Source organism: Schistocerca cancellata, chromosome 8 (assembly GCF_023864275.1).
Source record: "Schistocerca cancellata isolate TAMUIC-IGC-003103 chromosome 8, iqSchCanc2.1, whole genome shotgun sequence".
Taxonomy (NCBI): Eukaryota; Metazoa; Arthropoda; class Insecta; order Orthoptera; family Acrididae; genus Schistocerca; species Schistocerca cancellata.
The window spans coordinates 615813474-615830494 of record NC_064633.1 but is presented as its reverse complement, the minus strand read 5'-3'; the positions used below and the strand labels follow the sequence as shown (position 1 = coordinate 615830494).

The window sequence follows — 17021 nt, the reverse complement described above, 5'->3', positions numbered from 1 at the left end:
CCTTCATTTCCCTCCACGATTCTCTGTAGTAGACAATTCCTACGTGACGAGTGTCCTATCGACTGCGTTTTCCTCTTCTGTACGACCCTCATCAAGTTCCTCTCCTTCCTTGTTCGGCACCTCATTTCGCAGTCTGTCCATCCATGTCACTTTCTTCAGTCTTCTAACTTTCTAAATACTTTTGTTGTTTCTGAGTGCCCACGTTTCAGAACCACACGACATACACCCCAAACAAAACATTTGGTGATCCTCTTCCATAATACCATTCCATCTAGTGATATATTAAATGTGTCATTGCTTTTTGCGATTCTCATCATTTTGGTCTTGCCATTGTTCAGTTTCATTCCAAATTCCTTAACCAAACTTACAGTATTTTCCATCCTTGCCTACGGATCTTCCTCCGTTTCTGTTAGCACAACATATGATCAGCGCATTTGCTGCTTTTTATTCTTTCTCGTCTTACTTACATGTCCCTATCAGTAGAAGGCAGGATGAGGCAATGAAAGTTCTTCAACCATATGTCAGCAATTTGGGGCTAGTGAAAAAGGAAATGGCACATGGGAATATCTAGGGGGATTCGCAACTCGGCACCGTAAAATCTTTATAAACACGAGCAGAATCAGCGGGTGTAACTCAGTTATTTCCTATGATCTATTACGTCTCAGCACAAAAAACTGAACTCTAAGTTGTACCGTAGTTCCGACGCAAAAAATGATAACATAATGCAAACGTATACACACGAGCAACGGTATGGAAACCTGTCCCCGCACTGGGCTACTGCTGGTACAGTATTGCAGTTGTACCGATGTATTTCCATCGGAATACCAATCAGAAACAGACGATTTTATAGTAAGGATTCTACGTCCACACCCATACTCTGCAAAAATAACTACGATTTGCCGACAGAGGGTATTTCTCATTGTACGACGTTTTAGGGTTCTTCCCGTTGCCTTCAACTGAGAGCTATGCGTAAGGTGCTCGAATTTATTTCGAAGAGTCCTCAATTTTAGTTCTTGAAACAAAGCACGCTTTCGTGTCTGTCAATGCAGTTCTGGTTTATCAGCAATTATTGACGCTCTGCCACACGCCAAACAAATTTTCGATGTGTGACCATTCGTGGCATGGGTTCCACACACTTGCTGTGTTTTATGCAACCCACAAAGCTACTGACTTGGCGCTGTCACTAAACACTCAATGCAAAAGAGATAGACATGAGATACTTTTTTTCTCAAATGGGGCTTAACATCTGAGGTCATCAGTCCCCTAGAACTACTTAAACCTAATTAACCTAAGGACATCACACACATCCATGCCCGAGGCAGGATTCGAACCTGCGACCGTAGCGGTCGCGCGGTTCCAGACTGAAGCGCCTAGAACCGCTCGGCCACTCCAGGCTGGCACTTTTTTCTCAAATTGTATCGTTGATTTTTCTGTAGTTGCCTGAAGTAAAACACAGCAGGTAAAAATTTATTAGCGATGTGAAGTACTTGTTGGATAAAAGTCCCGAAGTAGACGTTATCAGAGAGATGCAGCGGTGTGAGGTTGGGGTGATTTCGAAGCACGTGGGCTTAAAGGAATGAAATGAATGGATGCGGTAGGAACGCGTGCAGCCGTGGACAAAGCGCGTTCCGTGTGCCACAGCAGAGTGGCTTCCACACGTACCACACGAAGACGCATGATCAAAATTATTCAGAAGAAACTTTATTGATGAATGAAGACTTGCTAAAAAATTTCTAACGGTAAGTTGGCATAACGAGCGGTTTCGACAGACTTTGCTGTCATCTTCAGGTTTTAAAAGAACTTTTCGATACGAAACGTGTTCATTTTAAATTGGATCTCACGCCAAGCTGTCATGTGAATAAAAACTTTGCTCGCGGACCAACTTAAAATGAACACGTTTCATAACAAAAAGAGTCTTTGAGACCTGAAGATGACAGCAAAGTACGCCGAAACCGACTGTTTTAAATAAAGAAATATTTACGTGCTCTTGGCTTTAGAGTGTTTTTGGCAAGTAAAACAGATTGCTCCTTCTGTCTTCTCAAAGTCAGAACTTTCAATCGAGAATGTGGGGCTTTTTTTTTTTTTTTTTTTTTGAGAGACGAAACATTCGGAAATCACTGTCCAGCAGAAGCGCGGCTGATGAGAGATGTGAGGGCGAGGTGCCGCATGCAGGCAGCACGGAGCCCCCTCAGCGGCCAGCAGGGAGTGCTCGCCAGCTGCAGCCCACAAAGGCGCCGGCCGCCCTTATTGTCGGTGGCGGGGCGAGGTCCGGGCGAGCGTTTCAGACCGAGTCGGCTCTCTCTGCCTCCAACTTCCAACCCTCGCGCTCCAATCCCGGCGAACCGCCGCGGTTCTTCGGGCACGAGTCACCACTGAGTTCACCAGCTGCCTTCATCTAATCCCTCTGAAGCACACGGCGATCCCGAACATCCGTAAAACCACCTCCGACGATATCAGGGCACAGCAAGCGATTTCCACGTTCTCACATCACGGTCGTAGACACACCGTGAAATCTCAGTAATTTTGGTGAGTAAGTTTTGAACAAATTTTATTGTGGGTTCTAAACGAATAATTTTTTTTACGTAAATACCCAATCGTATAAATCCAGTGTATTTATTTCCTATTTCCAGACGCGTTCCGCTTCAGTACAGGGTGGCTATCATTAAACTTTCACTACCTGAGCCAGTGTAGACGGAAGACTATTTACCAAATGGGCACTCCACTTCGTAGGAATGATATTCAAACCGTGTGCTGCACGATTTTCGTTGTTAGCAGTGATAATGTCATGACTTGCCTTAGCCACCGGCACTGGCAAGCCGACGTACGGTTGAAACACGACGAGGCCTACGAGAAAGACGGGCCGCGGCGCGTACGTCACGAAGGTATCCTGCCCTCGATCAAATCAGCAGACAAACTACCTTTCTACACCTGTTGACTCCGTACAAACGAAAACTGAATCTTCTACTGGAATCCGCTATTATGGAATCTTACTGTTATTAGTTCTATAATAATGGGAAGTCCGTGGGCCTACTTGTAATTTGTTACGGCTGTACTGACGTACAATAAAATCAAATCGTGCTAAAATGATTATCAGTTGCATAAGGCACCACTTCCAGCATTTAATGAGTATTGTTAAGCAGAAGAGACTAAATGCTACAATCTCGTCGTTATACCATTTATATCGAGTATTGATCTTAAATTAAATTTTGCTGTATACTGTTAATCAGTAAGACTTCATAACAGCGGATTCCAGTGGAAGATGCAATTCTCGTTAGTACTTACACGCCGAGCTGCGAGTTAACAGATTTAGAAACGCATTTTGACTGCTGAGCTGAACGAGCGAGCGAGTTCAGGACTACGTCCGTGACGTACGCGCCGCGGCCTGTCTTTCTCGTGGGCCTCGCAAACACAAGGGTCAGCGTGCACTGCAGTTACGGACAGTCGGCATTGGTCTAGGCGTGGTGAGCAGGGCTTCACTCGTAAAGCTGTTTTGATAAACCAACAGCAACACTGCTGCAGTTGTTCACGAGTATTGATCCGTAAAAGGATAGAATATGGTACGGTCGTGTTTCCTCACCGGGGTTCGAGAACATGATTTGGAAGTTCGAATTCACTGGTGACTCGGGAATTGCTGCTGGGAGAGGTTGACTGCCAACTGTGCCACAAAATTGTTGTTGAAATAACCATTGCCAACCCTGGGAATGCTGAACGGAATGTGCGATCTTCGAGCACTGCACGACTGTATCACGACAGCCGAATATTCCACGGTCCACAGTTCGGAAGGGTTTCTAGCAATTGTGAAATGGTATCCACAGTGCGGTTCCAGGCTGCCGTGGAAGCAAATAGTCGTTACACTGAGAAACTTCTGTAACCTGGAACGCAGAAACGGTACGCAATTAAAAAGTGTTACCTGTCTTGAGCCGGCCGATGTGGCCGAGCGGTTCTAGGCGCTTCAGTGTGGAATCGCGCGAGCGCTACGGTCGCAGGTTCGAATCCCGACTCGCGCATGGATGTGCGTGATGTCCTTAGGTAAGTTCTAGGGGTCAATAGTTTATGCGTTATTCCTATTCCGCCTGTCCTTGCAAATGTTTCCACAAAATTATATTGTCCTACGATCAATCGTTTCTCATAGCAGCTCTCACAAGTAGCGACAGTTTAACTACAACGACACTGTCTGTATATTGGAGCATCTGCAGTGGCAGTGTGTCTCGCTGTTCTGCTGGTGAGGGGCTGAGCGGCTGGTCCGGGCGGAGGTTCGAGTCCTCCCTCGGGCACGGGTGTGTGCGTTTGTCCTTCTTTTAGGTTAAGTAGGGTGTAAGCTTGGGGACTGACGACCTTAACAGTTAAGCCTTATAAGATTTCACACACATATTTTTGTTCTGCTGGTGAAGTAGTAGTTCTTTCAATACATGCCACAGCACAGTGCAAACACACTCCTTTCGACCGTGTTACGTTCAGTTGTAATGGTGGAACCACTGAGGACCGAATTCTTCAGTCGGACGGAAATGTGATCTCCCCAGCGAGGGTCCAGTCCGAGAAGCAGTGCGCGCCGCGGCTCGGTGAGAGGGAACAACAGAGCTGGCTGGTCTGTATGGCAACAAATACCGAGGAGGCAAAACTGCTTCGTGCGAATTTTATTTTCTCGAAACACGGTACTGAAAACAAAGCATCACTATCAAAAAGCGTTGTAGTAGCCTGAAGCAGCTTTTCAACTATGTTTTGTAGATTCTTCTGTAGTGAATTTCATGACGTCGAACTGGAAACACTTTTTTATGAAAATGTCGCTGCCCCCTCCCAAGGACCCTCTTTCGAAGAATATTTACAGTAGCATCACGAAAACCGTCGGTACACGAAGGCAGGTGTATCATCCGCGATGCTCGCCCGGCACTTCTGGCGATGCCGTAATACCGTCAGCATACAGAAGTAGGCGCACAGGCGTGTGAGCAAACAAAGGCTCTCTCGTGTAGTATTCCCGTGTGATGCATTTACACGCTTCTTCCCTCCTGTTTCCACCTCCCTCCGTAACAGACGAGCCCTCGTGGTCGTTACGAAGTGCCAGACAACTGCTCGGCGCGGCGCACGACTTCCGGAGACTGCTTGCGCCGCACGTGGGCCAGCCACAGCGGAGGAGGGAGCGGCCGTGACACCAGAGGACACCAGCAGCAGCGGCAGCAGCGGCAGCAGCAGGCCTCTCCAGCGCGTCTTAGGGCGCCACTCGGCGCGCCGCGCTACTCGGCAAGTGCCGGCAAGAAGGCGTCCGTTATTCGACGCTCAAAGGGGATCAATGGCGGCCACGTGATCCCCGCCTTGAGGAGGGCTGCGACCGGGAGTACTCTGGAGCGTCCGAGACGAAACATTTTGTTACCTCTAAAATTTCACCTGTGCTCCTTTCCGGACCAGAACGGTTCAGTAACGTACTGAACATGCGGCACGGACGAGATCTTTTATTAGTAGTTGATGGGAAGTGGTCGACGATCTAACATGAGAGTCTGATGGAGCAACAGTCTGTTTTAACAATAATTTAGAAGCCTTTTAGTTTTAGACAAACGCTACATGTGGGCGCCGTGGTGGCCGAGCGGTCCTAGGCGCTTCAGTGTGGAACATCGCGACCGCTACGGTCGCAGATTCGAATCCTGCCTCGGGCACGGATGTGTGTGATGTCCTTAGGATGGTTGGGTTTAAGTAGTTCTAAGTTTTAGAGGACTGATGACCTCCGATGTTAAGTCCCATAGCGGTCAGAGCCATTTTTTTGCTACATGTGGAGCATAGAGCTATACGGTGCACAGTTTGGACGACGCGAAAACGTGTATAAAGAAAAGTGGACAAGTTTCCAGAATGAGATTTTCACTCTGCAGCGGAGTGTGCGCTGATATGAAACTTCCTGGCAGATTAAAACTGTGTGCCGGACCGAGACTCGAACTCGGGAAGTTTGCAGAGTAGGAGGTGAGGTACTGGCAGAAGTAAAGCTGTGAGGACGTGGCGTCAGTCGTGCTCGGGTAGCTCAGATGGTAGAGACCTTGCCCGCGAAAGGCAAAGGTGCCGAGTTCGAGTCTCGGTCCGGCACACATTTTTAATCTGCCAGGAAGTTTCGAGAGTAGAAAAACTGGAAATGTAGGATTGTAGAAAACTCTGCAGCGGAGAGTCCGCTGATTTGAAACTTCCTGGCCGTGCCGTAGTGGAGTTTGGATCTCGAATGTTTACCTTTTTTTTTGTACTTTTTCTGCAACCAATCACTTTTATTTTATTACAGTTAAACACTTGGAATGCGTTTCAAGCATGTTTTGCTGATCTCAGGCGTATCAGTCTGAGCTAATGTAGAACTGTTTATTCGCTGTTCCTGTTGGAGAGTTTGAGCGGAAGAGAGGGGGCGGGCACGGGTGGCCAGAAATCGACGTCCAGTGTTGTCTTCTGCTGTTATAACCGTGTCATGTGCTTTTTATGTGTCGGTTGTTCACTTTCAATTGTGACGTCCCGAAGCTTTATCTGCATCACTGGCACACTGACGGAAGTGTTTTTTAACACGACACGGTTGCACTCCAATCTAACACTGTTTTCGACGTACTTTCGCTGTAACAACGTCTGTCCATAAATGTCAACAGTATACCTTAAATACAATACGGCACCCTTGCAGTATGTGGATGACTATGGATAATCATTTACTTCCATCGATGCCCGCATCTCGTGGTCGTGCTGTAGCGTTCTCGCTTCCCACGCCCGGGTTCCCGGGTTCGATTCCCGGCGGGGTCAGGGATTTTCTCTGCCTCGTGATGGCTGGGTGTTGCGTGCTGTACTTAGGTTAGTTAGGTTTAAGTAGTTCTAAGTTCTAGGGGACTGATGACCATAGATGTTAAGCCCCATAGTGCTCAGAGCCATTTGAACCATTTGAACTTCCATCGATATTCGCGATACCGATATTTTCGGAGTCATTTGTTTCACAATGCAAGAAGTTAAATTTATTGCAAGGCCGCCATATTGTATTCAAGGTACACTGTTTAAATCTACGGAGAAACGTTTGTGCAGTGGAAGTACGTCAGTTACATTAAGAAGTGCAATAGTGTAGTGTAGTGTAGTGTAGTGCTGAAAAGCGCTCCGTCTTCGTGCCGACGATGCAGATGAAGCTTTGGGAAGTCACAATTTTAAGTGAACCATCAACATATGAAAGTATAACACACGATTGTCAGACGGTAAAAACTGACGGGAAACTGTCTGCATCCCGCACAGGCACAGCACATCGGTCACAACAAGGCACAGCTGAACGCCAGCGGACACCATCGCTGGACGTCGATTTCTGCCCACCCGCTGCCCGTCCAATTCCCTCTGGGCTCCTTTGGACAGACATTTTTTCTGCAAGTAGCACATTTATTAATAAACGCCAGACGAAGAGCAGTCTTCTTTTGTAACATTGTTCACACCCGTTTATTTGTTGTTTTAATTTCTGTAAGAGATCTAGGCGCCATCTCGCCTGCTCTCACAATACATCAAATTCACTTGCGACAGTAATACATTCTTACCACGTGACTCATATTCTGTACCCAATGGATAGTTTAACAGTTGCCAAGACAAATGTAGGAGAACAGACACGTCGATGACCGAACGGAAAGATGATAATTTTGTGTAAAAAAAGGGGGCACGAAAGGGATTTGAACACTGACCTCTCGCTTAGCAGTCCAATACCGCGAAAACACAACCAGGGCAACGTTATTCACGCAGTTCGCTCGATGTCGCACGTGCCGAGCTTGGACCGCTCGCTGTGCCTACTTTGCTTCTTTCTTCGAAGTTCAGCGCACCTTCTTGCTGTTTTCATCCTTGAGCTGTGTTCAGTTTCGGACGGTCTGTCTACTGGGCAATTTTACCATTAAGTCTGAGGGGGATGGGACTATTCCCTTGTTAGGTGTAGTAAGTAAAACAAAGATAAATTGGTTGGTTTGTTTGGGACAGGGAACCAAACAGCGAGGTCATAGGTCCCATCGGATTAGGGAAGGATGCCCTTTCAAACGAATGATCGCGGTATTTGCCTGAAGCGATTTAGGGAAATCACGGAAAACCTGTCAGGATGGTCGGACGTGGGTTTGAACAGTCGTCCTTCCGAATGCGAGTCCAGTGTGCTAGCCATTACGCCATCTCGCTCGGTGAAAGATAAATTGGGTACACCACATATTGAAATCCCAATGCTTACTCCAGCTATAAACTTTGTAAAACGTGTATATATCTATAGTCAAACCACAATTTATGAAAGATGTTTATATTTTATTTATAGGATTAAGTAGGAAGAATTAATACTTGTTATTTTGGAAATAATTATGGTAGCAGGGAATGTCTGCACCAAAGTATTGTTGGCGGGACAGACCGCACATTGGTATAATTTTAAAAAGGGCGGGAGAGACCGTGTATGGATACATTTTAAGAAAAGAGCGGGAAAGACTGCGCATTGATACGTTTGTGTAATGGCAGCAGGGATTGCCTGCACCAGAAAGCATTGTTGGCGGGAGAGACCGCACTTTAGCGTTCGTAGGGAGTCAGTAGTAAGCGACACGGTAGCAGGTCTGAAGCGAAAGGTTGAGAGGAGCGGTGTGCCTGCCAGCCACCAGCTATGATTTACAAGAGATTATAAACGGATGTACAGAGACATCAGCTAACTATTATCATAAGAGGAACCAATATTACTGATTATTTTTTCGAGAAACTCAAGACTACTGAAGGTATGTTTGCGCAATGCTATTTGTAAGATTATTGTAAAAAGTGAGTCCCATTTGAACGTTTGTAAAATCATTTTATTACCAACAGTAAATATATGAAGAATCGATTTCACAATATAATTAATTTTTGCCAGCAATACTGCATTACTGATTATAATCCATCCCAAAAACCATCAACGAAAAACTGTGCAAAATTTTATTGTTGTCAAGAAAAAAACTATGAATTACCTAACTTGAATGAAATTAATTAAAGAATAACGTCAGCTATGCTATTAAAGAATAACGTCAGCTTTGGTAATAAATACAGCCACTTACTATGACATTCCACCAGCAGCTAAGAGAGTATAGTAAAACAGAGTAAGTATATTGATGTCGCAGTTCGATGTAGCAGTCAGATGGCGATCCAGTAACAGTAAAAAAGATAAGGAGCAGTTTTGGGTTATTGCAGGTCTGAAGGCAACGACGACGACACATTCTATGTTTGGTCGAATTAATCATCAAATCACTTCTAATAAGCAGCAATTAAATTTGTATGCGTAGACTGCACTTGTTATTATTGAGAAACAGAATTAATTTTAAAGGGAAGATTTCATTTGTTGTTATTAAGGAAGAGATAGAAATACTAAGGGGAGGTTGCGTAACAAGATATAGAAGAGACGGGAAGATTTCGACATAAGAGGCTAGTAGAGAGAGAGAGAGAGAGAGAGAGAGAGAGAGAGAGAGAGAGGGGGGTAGAGAGACGGGGGGGGGGGGGGTAGAGGGGGGAGAGAGAATGGGGGGGAGAGAGAATGGGGGGGGGGAGAGAGAGAGAAAGATACTGTGTGTGAGTGAGTGACTGTGTGTGTGTGTGTGTGTGTGTGTGTGTGTGTGTGTGTGTAAAGGAGGAGGGAGAGATGGCAAAGTAACACGCGCTGACAGGCCCCAAGCCACCACACAACTAGCCGTGATCAGGACTTGTTTTTAGGCGCCAAGGAAAGGTGTAGTGTTGTTCCCCCCCAGAGCAGAGCCAGGCAGGTACTGACCGGGCGCCGGCTTGTCGTCGCGGTGCAGGTCCGGCTTGGCGGCGCCCAGCATGGCGAGCGGGTGTCCGGGCGGCGCGGCCAGCGCCCCGGAGAGGCCGAGCAGCGACGCGGCGGCGGCGTTGGGCGGCCCGGGGTGCGGCATCATGGGCAGCGGCGGCGCGTGGGCGGCGTGCGGCAGCTGCTGCGCGTGCATCTGCTGCTGCAACACGGGCCGCGCCCTCTCACTCCGCACGTCCGCAGCGTTCTGGCTCCGACACTCTGACGTCACTGGTGCCCACTCGGCGCCACGCAAGGTAACGTTTTCGTGCCTGCCAGCGGCTGGCCCGCTTCGGCATTCCTCGGAGCCTCGGCGAAAACTTTACCGTACGTGGCGCCGGAGCGAGCACCACTCGCAAGGTCGGCAGCCGCAATCACACGACACTTACCGGTTGACACCGTTAAGCATTTCAGGAAGCGAAATCTACATAAACGAAAAACACTACTGGCCATTAAAATTGCTACACCGAGAAGAGATGCAGATGGTAAACGGGTATTCATTGGACAAATATACTATACTAGAACTGACACGTGATTACATTTTCACGCAATTTGGGTGCATAGATCCTGAAAAATCAGCACCCAGAACATCCACCTCTGGCCGCAATAACGGCCTCGATACGCCTGGCCATTGAGTCAAACACAGCTTGGGTGGCGTGTACAGGTACAGCTGCCCGTGCAGCTTCAACACGATACCACAGTTCATCGAGAGTAGTGACTGGCGTACTGTGACGAGCCAGTTGCTCGGCCACCATTGACCACACGTTTTCACTTGGTGAGAGACCTGGAGAATGTGCTGGCCAGGGCAGCAGACGAACATTTTCTGTATCCAGAAAGGCCCCTACAGGACCTACAACATGCGGTCGTGCATTATGCTGCTGAAATGTACGGTTTCGCAGGGTAGAGCCACGGGTCGTAACACATCTGAAATGTAACTTCCACTGTTCAAAGTGCCGTCAATCCGAACGAGAGGTGACCGACACGTGTAACCAATGGCACCCCATACCATGACGCCGGTGATACGCCAGTATGGCGATGACGAATACACGCTTCCAAAGTGCATTCACCGCGATGTCACCAAACACGGATGCGACCATCATGATGCTGTAAACAGAACCTTGATTCATCCGAAAAAATGACCTTTTGCCATTCGTGCACCCAGGTTCGTCGTTGAGTACACCATCGCAGGCGCTCCTGTCTGTGATGCAGCGTCAAGGGTAACCGCAGCCATGGTCTCAGACCTGATAGTCCATGCTGCTGCAAACGTAGTCGAACTGTTCGTGCAGATGGTTGTTGTCTTGTAAACGTTCCCATATGTTGACTCAAGGATCGAGACGTGGCTGCACGATCCGTTACAGCCATACGGATAAGATCCCTGTCATCTCGACTGCTGGTGATACGAGGCCGTTGGGATCCAGCACGGCGTTCCGTATTACCCACCTGAACCCACCGATTCCATATTCTGCTAACAGTCATTGGATCTCGGCCAACACGAGCAGCAATGACGAGATACGATAAAACGCAATTGCTGTAGGCCACAGTCCGACCCTTATCAAAGTCGGAAAGGTGTGGGGCGCATTTCTCCTCCTTACACGAGGCATCACAACAACGTTTCACCAGGCAACGCCTGTTAATTGCTGTTTGTGTATGAGAAGTCGGTTGGAAGCTTTCCTCATGTCAGCACGTAGGTGTCGCCCCCGGCGCCTACCTTGTGTGAATGCTCTGAAAAGCTGATCACTTGCATATCACAGCATCTTCTTCCTGTCGGTTAAGTTTCACGTCTGTAGCAAATCATCGTGATGTAGCAATTTTAATGGCCAGTGGTGTAGTAAACGTTGTATTGTTCAAAATCGTGTATCTCTGACATTATTAATCGATTGCTTTGAAATTTTGGCACAATGTTTAATTCTAATACGAGGTGTGATAGGAAAGTTTTGAGAATGGATCCGCTACTGCTTTCTGGTTGGCGGGCAGGTACACGGACGGTGGGGAGTGAGTCATTGCCTTGTCCCTGAACTCCCTGTGACAGGAAACTGCGTTTCCTTTGTTCAGTTCGTTGTGGCAGCTGGTTGAGTGCAGGTCTGCTAGAGCTTGTTGCTGGATTCTGTCTGCGTAAAAATGGACGTAAAAACGGAGCAACGAGTTTGTGTGAAATTTTGTTTTAAAACCGAGAAATCAGCTTCTGAGACGAACTACAAAAAAACAGCTTTTGGAGATAATTGTATGAGCCAGTCAGGTGTTTTTGTCTGGTTCAACAGATTTAAAAACGGCCGCGAATCATTTGAAGATTAACCAAGGTCCGGCTGTCCTTCCACTTCAAAAACGAATGAAAATGTTTCGAAAGTTCGCGACTTAGTACTCTCTGATCGTAGACTTACAATTAGGGAGATGGCCGATGAATTTAATTTAAGTTTCTATGCAGTTCAGTCAATTTTAGCTGAAGATCTGAACATGTGTCGAGTGTCTGCAAAATTCGTCCCAAAAGTATTCCCAAGTGACCAAAGAAAATATCGACTTCAAGTGTGCCAGAACCACGCGGCTGCTACGGTCGCGGGTTCGAATCCTGCCTCGGGCATGGATGTGTGTGATGTCCTTAGGTTAGTTAGGTTTAAGCAGTTCTAAATTTAGGGGACTGATGATCTCAGCTGTTAAGTCCAATAGTGCTTAGAGCCATTTGTGCCAAGAACTGATCAATCGGACTAAAAATGATCCCGATTTCTTAAATAGGGTAATTGCAGGCGAAGAATCGTGTATGTATGGATACGATCCTGAAACCGAAGTACAGACTTCGCAGTGGAGGACTCCAGGTTCACCACGACCGACAAAGTCGGTCTAAGGTGAGGACAATGTTGGTGACTTTTTTCGATTCTACCGGTATTGTGCATCATGAATTTACCCCTGGAGGACAGACAATTAACGAGCAATACTACAAATTTGTCCTTGAGCGTTTGTGCGAAAAGGTGCGGAAAAAAACGCCTCCATCGTTGAATTTCTGACCAAGTTCAAAATTCCTGTGCTTCCACAACCGCCATATTCCCCTGATTGGACCCCTGCTGACTTCTAACTATTCCTTAAACTGAAACTTTCACAGAAATGGAAGCGATTTGACGCGGTTGAAGACATCCAGGCAAATACGGAGAGCGTCCTTAACACAGGAAGAACATTTCCAGGAACGTTTCCACAAGTGGATCGGTGTGTTCAGTCAGAAGGGGACTGTTTTGAAAGAGATTTAACACAGTAGCATGTAAGTACCACTATTGTACAATTACAGGCCCATTTTTAAAACTTTCCCATCACACCTCGTATATACACATTTTTAACGCATGTAATATATAAATATGATATATATAAAGCGAGAACATTGTTACGAAAACACACACCCACACACACAAACACACACGAGATAGACGGGAGGGGAAAGGATATAGGAAAAGCAGAGGTGATGGATGGAGGGAGGGAGGGAGGGAGGGAGGGGGACAGAGAGAGGGGGAGAGGGGGGGAGAGAGAGAGAGGGGGGGACAGAGGGAGGGAGGGAAGGAGGGGGGAGAGAGAGAGGTAGGGGCGGTGAGAGAGAGGGGGGGGGGTAGACAGAGAGAGGGGAGAGAAGAGGATGGACAAAGAGGGGAAAAGAGGACGAGGTGGATGAAGAAAGGGGGAGATGGACAGAGACAGGGGAGATGAGGACATTAGGGTATATCTCCAATTCCCATAGGCTATATATTAGAAACGTGTGCTTTCTCTTTTTTCTCTTTCCATTTAATCAGACTGCGCCAAAGCAAAGCGTGGCCGGGTATAGCTAATAACGAGTAAACCACTGCAATAAACACATTTCAATTTTCACTTGGCATTCGTTAATTGCGTACCACGTTCACGTTCCAGGTTACAAGTGGTTACTGCTTCCCGAAACACCTCTCGTGGGGTGCCTGCTACCTCCCTCGACATGCTAGTCTTCGGCCTCCAGCGTGTGACAGTCAATACTGTCCTTCAGGAACACCCCCCCCCCCCCCCCCCCCGCACACACGGCTTCTTTGTGGCCGCGCAGTTTGGAACTACTGGCCAATCATTCGGATTTCTCCAAATCTGGTTACGGACTCAGCGAATGAAGTCCCGGCAATGTGGGGTGCAGCGTTGCACACTGCATGTACCGACTCACCTTAAGCCACGACACACGGCAACAGCCAAGTTATTGTCTCAGCAATGCCGTGTCAATTGTTGTGTCATGTGTTTCCTGCTCTTTCTGTCGGCATGGTGATTAAAATAGTACTGGTCACTTTTCAAATTTTCTATTATAGTACAATACTTCAAACTAATGCAAATTTTATGAATAAAAATTTCTCCTTTTCAAAAAAGTTTCAGCTATAAACGAAAAATTATAGTACGCTGCTATAGCTAATTGGCATTTTGGTTTATTACTCCGTTATACTAAAAAGAAAGAAACACCTGTTAAGACCGAGACGGAAAAATATCGATTATTCAGAACTAAAATATCGATATGTCTTTTTACCGATCGCATTTTCCCATCCCTTTGGCAGGGCACAATGTCATTGGAATACATAGGAGATTTTACTACTACTCCCTTTCCAAATTCGCTTTTGCTTTTCGTTACAGCTTCTTCTGCAGATGGAATAAGAAGGGAATGGAGGGAGGGGGAGTGGGGGTAGCCTAAAAGCCCATCTCACTATTATTTGAAGAACTGCCTACCTCGACGTTCGACTTCTCTAACTAGACTCTGATTTCTATAGAACGTTTGGGTAACAATCTCCATCCGTGTATTTATCACTGATAACTTCGTAATTCAGGAGAAAGTATAGTCCAGTCAAGGATACATATTACAATTCGAAAAAAATGGGGACCATGAAACTCAACAATCAAGGAACAGAACCACGAGGAAAATGTGACAAGCATTTAACTAGGAATACGTAACTCTTCCATCTTCGTCCTGTAATATCTGTACTTTCGGTTTTTATTCAGCTTAAATGTTTTCTTTGGCCAGAGACCAAGCCTTTGCTTTCTATGTAGCGACGTCTTATTGTCTGTCGATAGGCTAGTTAATGTCACGTATCTCATTGCACATCTGTACACGTGGTATCTCTTTTCCTCGCTGTACCGACACGCGACAACACACTAGAGGTTTGATTACAGCCGAAATACACACCCGAAGCGGGACCCCAGCCCGCGACGCCAGCACGAGAGCACAGGGACCTGCGGACACACAACTTCACCACGCCAGCTGACCGGCCTTGCGGCGCTCATGTTCACACACGTGGGTACACTCTTCGACCTTCTCCACTTCCTCAGTGTCTGAGCAAATTAGATTAGTAAGCAAAATAGTATCTGAAGATGAAGTCACTACGCGGAAGTAATACAATAAGACAAAGGCATGTGTGTCAGGAAATTTTTGTCTATTACCAATCCAATAGCCGCGCCTACATGTTTTTACAATGTACAGGTCAAGTAGAGGATGCTCATTACGAGACAGGTTCAGATGAAACCAGTTTGTAGTACACTGCGCGGTGCGAGGACAGTTTCATTGGAAACATGCACCAAACTTAAAATGAAAGTTAATTATGCAAATGGTATGGTCGGGATTTTCCATTGGCGCAATTTTGATACGCGTGTTACTACACTGTAAATGACCGATATACTGTCCGAGCACAGCCCAGCAAGAAGTGGTGCACTTTACAAAATTTAAGAATGGAAATTACTGGTCATATGCCGGATTCCAGTCGTGTGTGTGTGTGTGTGTGTGTGTGTGTGTGTGTGTGTGTGTGTGCGCGCGTGCGTGCGCGTACGCACGCGTTTTCATTATTATGCTCCGCAACGCACTTTTCGAAAAGCATAAGCTGAAGCTTTTCTGTTCGTCGCTTCTGTTAGGAGAAAATATTAGGTACCTGTACAGTACATCATCGTACCTAATTACACGTAAGTTGACTGTGTGTACACAGAAGTAACAGCAAGTACGCTATGTATTATTGAAATTTTCTTTACTTGTAGATGCCCTGGCTAGCTCAATATTTGTTCCTTTCGGTATGCTAGCAGGTAATAGGAACATTTACCTTAGGTCTATAATAATGCTTTAAGCACAACAAAGTTCCGGAAAGAAAATTCTAAGCTGATACATGAAGACGGATCAAAATGTAATGCAGGAGTTCATTATGATACGCAGTCACAAATCATTCTGTAATCCACGGATGTTCACTCTCATTATCCTTCAAAAAGATTATATAAAACAATATTTTCTTTGATATGTGCGTCGAGTGCTGTTATTTCATATGCTATAGAAAGGAAGTGCGCCGTCATCATATTTTCAGTGATTTCTATTGTAGCTAGTACGCATTTATTTCTGAACTTTTGATGCAATTTTCACACCGCTCGCTTCCGACAGCCAAATGGGCTGATTTGTAAAGAGCGCTAAAACCCCCGGTATGCTTAATAGCCATGCATATTTGCACTTTATTCGTTATAACTGTAAACTGGTGCGCGTAGTGAAAAACTCGCTTCGCTTTTGCTTGTTGCACGTGCGAGTGCCCATCCAATGGAAATTACGTTTGCCCAATCAAATTGGTTTTTCTGTTACTCTAACGGGACAATGGGTTTATAGAGCGTGCAGGAAATTACTGTTTCACTGTCTGTGTTTAAGGCTACCTGACACAGCCCTCACCCGTCCACGAGAAGCGTAACACGCTACGTAGAAGTGTGTTTTATTTTAATGTAATGTAATCTTTTAACTCTTCACGAGGATCCCAATAATCTTCAGTATTCTCGCTAACAACATCGCGCGCTTTGTTACATTTCGCACTCATGTGATAGCTTATGGCTTCCGTAAACGGATATAAAGAAGCGTAAATAAGATTTTGCTGGCACACGCTCATTCAGTAGAAGTGACTAGGTGCATACGCGTTGAATAAGGAATTCCCAAAGCATCTTATTTTTGAAGTAATTGATGGCAAACCATATTTCGCATCAAACGTCGAAGAAAAATGGAAAATCACTTTGCCAACAAAGTCGTTTTGTACTATAGTATTCATTGGCAGGATTAAAGGCGATGTTGAGCTTCACGGTATGTCAGTGATGAGGCGTTGCAGCAGTTGGCCTTGTTTAATATCCGTTAGCTACACTTCTCATCACCCCCCCCCCCCCCCCCCCGATGAGGTATGTGATGCACAAAATGGTGTCCTTCGGCAAAGTTTTTTTGTGAGACATTTATTTCCTGTTGGGATCAGACAATCGATGGGATAAATTTACTGACCACCTACTCCCCAGAATG

General features: G+C 46.2%; 1 protein-coding gene across 4 annotated transcripts in view; it reads right to left on the bottom strand.

The window, feature by feature from the left end:
- Positions 1–17021, bottom strand: part of LOC126095306 (transducin-like enhancer protein 4) — a 468367-nt gene that overhangs the window by 151597 nt on the left and 299749 nt on the right. For 2 of the 4 annotated variants that reach the window (XM_049910100.1, XM_049910103.1), the window contains one exon: positions 9719–9917. In XM_049910100.1, coding sequence (XP_049766057.1) covers positions 9719–9917 — 199 coding nt within the window. The remainder of the gene's footprint in view (positions 1–9718; positions 9918–17021) is intronic. The other 2 variants (XM_049910101.1, XM_049910102.1) reach the window with 1 other exon arrangement.